Raw genomic sequence first — 6,000 nt, forward strand, 5'->3', positions numbered from 1 at the left:
ATTGGTCTCTCCAAACCCCTCAGCTCTGTCTTTCTTTAAGGTGATCCTCAAAACCACCTGCTTTGACCGTCTGGACATACGTTGCATAATATTCTAATTTTACTGTATATAACAATGAATTGCCTTGTGAATTTTATTACATTAAAGATGCAATATAAATGTAAGCTGTTGACTTTGTGTGGAATGCCAATGGTCCCATCAGTTTGAACAGTACAATCATGCGATGTGCCATCTGTACCTATTCCTGTAAAACTCAAACCACTTTGAATCGCTGTCTGTATACAATATCCAGCCCTCAGTAAACAATCAATCTGATTTTCATTCTTTTAATTCCAGGATACAATCACTTGGACGTGGCAAGGACCTGGAGCGTAAGCTGACTTAATTTTTGTTTATTCTTGTCAGTATATTGATATTTGTTTAGTACATCAATTAATAAGATTAAGCTTTTCATTGATTTCAAAAAAAATTATCCTTGGAGGTAAATACCAGTGAAGATTTGAGTTGGAAGGACATGGGGATGAAATCAGTGTATCCTGACTTGGGTGAAGACAGGAGTAGTATGCATTTGCCTACCGTTGCTAGTGAGAAAATGCCAAACTTAAATAACAATGTGAATACTTTTGACTAAAAGAATGAGATGAGAACTAAATATCATGGTGTTACTCAATGCTATGCATAGCCTGTTTATCAATTTTCAAAGTAACAGATAACCAGTGCCTACTGTATCGAAACACTTCAGTAGACGTCTTCGTAATTGGACATTTGTCATAACAAGTAATGAGAGCTTTTTTGCCCTGTAATAAATGTGAGGATAAAAGGATAACTATAGTGACTTAGAAAATATTTTTTGTTTACAGCATTCACTTAGTTCAAGATCATTTTATACAAATGTATCTTACAGGATTTTTGCAGAAGTTAACTGCGTAGAAATCTCTTCAATTAGTCATACTGTCTTTGCAAAGTACTTCCTTTTGGCCACAGGTGAGGTTCCAGAGGTCTGGAGAATAGTCAATGTTGTCCCATGATTTAAGAAGGGTAGTAGGGATAAGCCAGAAAACTTCAAGCCTATGAGCCTCATGTCATTGTTGGGGAAGTTATTGGAAAAGATTGTCAGGGACAAGCTCTATTGGCACTGAGAAGCAAATGGACTTATTAGCAATAGACAGCATGGTTTTGTGCAGGGGAGGTCGTGCTTCATTAACTTGACTAATTTTTTTGAGATGGTTAAGATGAGTAATGAGGGAAAAATGATTGCTGTCTACATGGACTTCAATAAAGCCTTTGACAAGGTCTCTCGTGGCAGACTAGTACAAAGGTGAAGTCATATGGTATTAGGGGTGAACTGGCAAGATGGATTCAGAACTGGCTTAGTCAACAGAGATGGGGTAGTGGTGGTAGGATCCTTTTCAGAATGGAGGGTTGTAACTAGTGTTCCACAGGGATCAGCGCTGGGACCTATGCTGTTCGTGCTCTATGTAAATAATTTGGAGGAAAATGTAGCTGGTCTAATTAGTAAGATTGCAGAAGATACAAAGGTTGGTGAAGTTGCAGAAAGTGAGGAGGGTTGTCTGAGAACATTGCAGGACATAGATCAGTTGGAGGCATGGGCAGAAAAATGGCAAATGAAGTTTAATCCAGACAAACATGAGGTGATGGGTTTTGGAAGGCCAAGTACAGATGGAAATTGTACAGTGATTGGCAGAACCCCTAGGGGTATGAATATGCGAAGGGATATGTGTGTGCAGGTCCACAGGTCACTGAAGGTGGCAGTGCAGGTAGGTAAGGTGGTTAACAAGGCCCATGGCATGCTTGCCTTTGTTGGAAGGGGCATTGAATATAATGATAAGCAAGTTATGCTGCAGCTTTATAGAACTTTAGTTTGGCCACGCTTCGAATATTGTGTACAGTTCTGGTCACCACACTACCAGAAGATGTGGATCCTTTGGCGAGGGTACAGAAAAGGTTTACCAGGATGTTGCCTGCTATGGGGGATTTTAATTATGAAGAAAGGTTAGATAGATTGGGTTTGTTTTCACTAACGCAGGAGATTGAGGGGTGACCTCAAGTTTATAAGATTGTGAATGGCATGGATAGAGTGGAAAGTTTTGAGGCTTTCTCCCCAGGGTGGAGGGGTAAATTACTGAGGCGACACAGATTCAGGGTGGGGGTGGTGGAGTTTTAAAAGAGATGCATGAGACAGGTTTCTTTTCACACAAAGTGTGGTGAATGCCTGGAATCTGCTGCCAGAGGTAGTGATAGAAGCAGACACAATAGCGACATTCAAGAAGCACCTGGACAAATACATGAATCGGAAGGGAATAGAGGGATACAGATCCTGTGAGTGAAGGCAGTTTTAGTGTGGAAGGACAGAATTGTCGGCACAGGCTTGGAGGGCCGAAGGGCCTGTTCCTGTGCTGTATTATTCTTTTTTCTTATCAAGGAGCCCTAGCAAAACTGGTATCAGGGGCAAGCTCTCCTCTGCTTTGAGTCATACCTGACATAGGGAAATGGCCATGGTTATTGGTCAGTCATCTCAGCTCCAGAGCATCTCTCGGCAGGGGTTCCTCAGGGTAGGGTCCTAGGTTCAATCATCTTCAGCTGCTTCATCAATGACCTTCTCTCCATCATAAGATCAGAAATGGGGATGTTCACTGATTGCAAATATTCGTGACTCCTCAGATACTGAAGCAGCCAGTGTTCAAATGCAACAAGATCTGAACAATATCCAGGCTTGGGCTGACAAGTTGCAACTAACATTCCTGCCCCATACATGCCAGCTCCAATAAGAGACAATCTAACTGCCACCCCTTGACATTCAATGATGTTGCCATCGCTGAATCCCCAGTATCAATATTCTACGAGTTGTCATTGACCAGAATCTCAACTGGACTCACCACATAAACACTGGCTACAAGAGCAGATCAGAGGCTGAGAATACTGTGGTGAGTAACTCACCTCCTGATTCCAAAGCCTGTCCGCCATCGACAAGGCACAAGTCAGGAGTGTGATGGAATACTCCCTACTTGTCTGGATGAGTTCCTCTTCAACAGCACTCAAAAAGCTTGACACCATCCAGGACAAAGTAGCCCTCTTGATTGGTACTAAACCCACAAGAATCCATTCCCTCCACCACCAATGTTCGGGAGCATCAGTATGTACTATCTACAAGATGCACTACAGAAATTCACCATAGATCCTCAGACAGTATCTTCCAAATCCACAGCCATTTCCATTTAGAAGGACAAGGACAACAGATACGTGGGAACACCACCATCTTCAACTTCCCCTCCAAGCCACACTCCATCCTGACTTGGAAATATATTGCCATTCCTTTGCTGTAACTGGGTCAAAATCTTGGAATTCCCTCCCTAATGGCATTGTGGGTCAACCCACAGCAGGTGGACTGCAGCGGTTCAAGAAGGCAGCTCATTACAATCTTCAAGGGCATTTGGGGGCTGGCAATAAATACTGGCCAGCCAGCGACACCCATATCCCCTACAAATGAATGATGTCTTTAAGAGTACTGGAGGTCTTAAAACACGTAAAGGTGGATAAATCCCTGGTTTCTGGTCAAGTTGTTTCAGCGGCGGGAGTCCAGGAGGAAGCGCGAGGGCACCCTGGGAAGGTAAGCCTTTCGATTATAGAAGTCTTCCCTCGTGTGACTGTGGCCTTTCAGTTGTTTCAGTGGCGGGAGTCTGGGAGGAAGCGCGAGGGCACCCTGAGAAGGTAAGCTTTTCGATTATAAAAGTCTTCCCTCGCGTGACTCCATTTTTGCAGCAGCAGTGAGAGCGAGGACCGGGGGCTGCTGGGAAGGTAAGTTAATCCTTTAAAAACTTACCTTGTGAATAGGCAGAGCGCACGCTGAGCAGGAGCGGACACGGGACGGCTGAGTAAGTGAGGTAATATATTTGGGCAGTTGCTTTACCCGAAACATTACCAAGGTAGTGTCTCCCACCCATCCTCCTCCTCCTAACCAAAAAAAAGGTTCTGAGCACCGATTTGGTAAGGTTACTAGTTTTTTTTTCAATAGTCTGTTTGGGAATTCAGAACAGTGGGAATGGATGTTAGGGCAGTTGCATGGTCCTCCTGTAGAATGTGGGAGGTAAGGGTCACCACTAGTGTCCCCACTGACTTCATCTGCGGGAAGTGCACCCAACTCCAGTACCTCGGAAACCGCGTTAGGGAACTGGAGCTGGAACTAGATGAACTTCGGATCATTCGGGAGGCTGAGGGGGTAATTGAGAGGAGTTACGGGGAGGTAGTCATACCTCAGGTACAGGAAAAAGGTAGATGGGTTACAGTCGGGACGGAAAGGGAACAGGCAGACAGTGCAGGGATCCCCTGTGGCTGTTCCCCTCAATAACAGGTATACCGTTTTTGGATACTGTTGGGGGGGGGGGGGGCGGACTTACCAGAGGTAAGCCATGGGGTACAGGTCTCTGGCACAGAGTCTGTCCCTGTTGCTCAGAAGGGAACGGGGGAGAGGAGGAGAGCATTAGTCATTGGGGGCTCCATAGTTAGGGGGACAGATAGGAGATTCTGTGGGAGCGAGAGAGACTCGCGGTTGGTGTGTTGCCTCCCAGGTGCCAGGGTCCGTGATGTCTCGGATCGTGTTTTCGGGATCCTTAAAGAGGAGGGGGAGCAGGTCCAAGTCGTGGTCCACATAGGCACCAACGACATAGGTAGGAAAAGGGATGGGAATGTAAGGCAGAAATTCAACGAGCTAGGGTGGAAGCTTAGAGCTAGAACAAAGAGTTGTTATCTCTGGTTTGTTACCCGTGCCACATGCTAGCGAGGCAAGGAGTAGGGAGAGAGAGCAGTTGAACACGTGGCTACAGGGATGGTGCAGGAGGGAGGGATTCAGATACCTGGATAATTGGGGCTCATTCTGGGGTAGGTGGGACCTCTACAAACGGGATGGTCTACACCTGAACCAGAGGGGTACCAATATCCTGGGGGGGATATTTGCTGATGCTCTTCGGGAGGGTTTAAACTGATTCAGCAGGGGGATGGGAACCTGAATTGTAGCTCCAGTGTACAGGAGGTTGAGAGTAGTGAGGTCATGATTAAGGTTTCAAGGTCGCAGGAGTGTACCAGCAGGCAGGAAGGTGGTTTGAAGTGTGTTTACTTCAATGCCAGGAGCATCCGGAATAAGGTGGGAGAACTTGCAGCATGGGTTGGTACCTGGGACTTCGATGTTGTGGCCGTTTCGGAGACCTGGATAGAGCAGGGACAGGAATGGTTGTTGCAGGTTCTGGGGTTTAGATGTTTCAGTAAGATCAGGGAAGGTGGTAAAAGGTGGGGAGGTGTGGCATTGTTAGTCAAGGACAGTATTACGGTGGCAGAAAGGACGTTTGATGAGGACTCGTCTACTGAGGTAGTATGGGCTGAGGTTAGAACCAGGAAAGGAGAGGTCACCCTGTTGGGAGTTTTCTATAGGCCTCCGAAAAGTTCCAGCGATGTAGAGGAAAAGATTGCAAAGATGATTCTGGATAGGAGCAAAAGTAACAGGGTAGTTGTTATGGGGGACTTTAACTTTCCAAATATTGACTGGAAACGCTATAGTTCAAGTACTTTAGACGGGTCAGTTTTTGTCCAATGTGTGCAGGAGGGTTTCCTGACACAGTATGTAGATAGGCCAACAAGAGGCGAGGCCACATTGGATTTGGTACTGGGTAATGAACCAGGCCAGGTGTTAGATTTGGAGGTGGGTGAGCACTTTGGTGATAGTGACCACAATTCGGTTACGTTTACTTTAGCGATGGAAAGGGATAGGTATATACCGCAGGGCAAGAGTTATAGCTAGAGGAAAGGCAATTATGAGGCAATTAGGCAAGATTTAGGATGCATAGGATGGAGAAGGAAACTGCAGGAGCTGGGCATAATTGAAATGTGGAGCTTGTTCAAGGAACAGCTACTGCGTGTCCTTGATAAGTATGTACCTGTCAGACAGGGGGGAAGTGGTCGAGCGAGGGAACCGTGGTTTACTAAAGAAGT

General features: G+C 45.7%; 1 protein-coding gene across 1 annotated transcript in view; it reads left to right on the forward strand.

Moving 5' to 3' along the window:
* The window catches only part of LOC109920816 (lysophosphatidylcholine acyltransferase 1), a 134,079-nt gene that overhangs the window by 87,538 nt on the left and 40,541 nt on the right, over window positions 1–6,000 (forward strand). Inside the window, exon 7 of the mRNA XM_048608659.1 lies at window positions 337–371. Coding sequence (XP_048464616.1) covers window positions 337–371 — 35 coding nt within the window. The remainder of the gene's footprint in view (window positions 1–336; window positions 372–6,000) is intronic.

This window comes from Rhincodon typus, chromosome 2 (genome assembly GCF_021869965.1).
Source record: "Rhincodon typus isolate 14 chromosome 2, sRhiTyp1.1, whole genome shotgun sequence".
NCBI lineage: Eukaryota > Metazoa > Chordata > Chondrichthyes > Orectolobiformes > Rhincodontidae > Rhincodon > Rhincodon typus.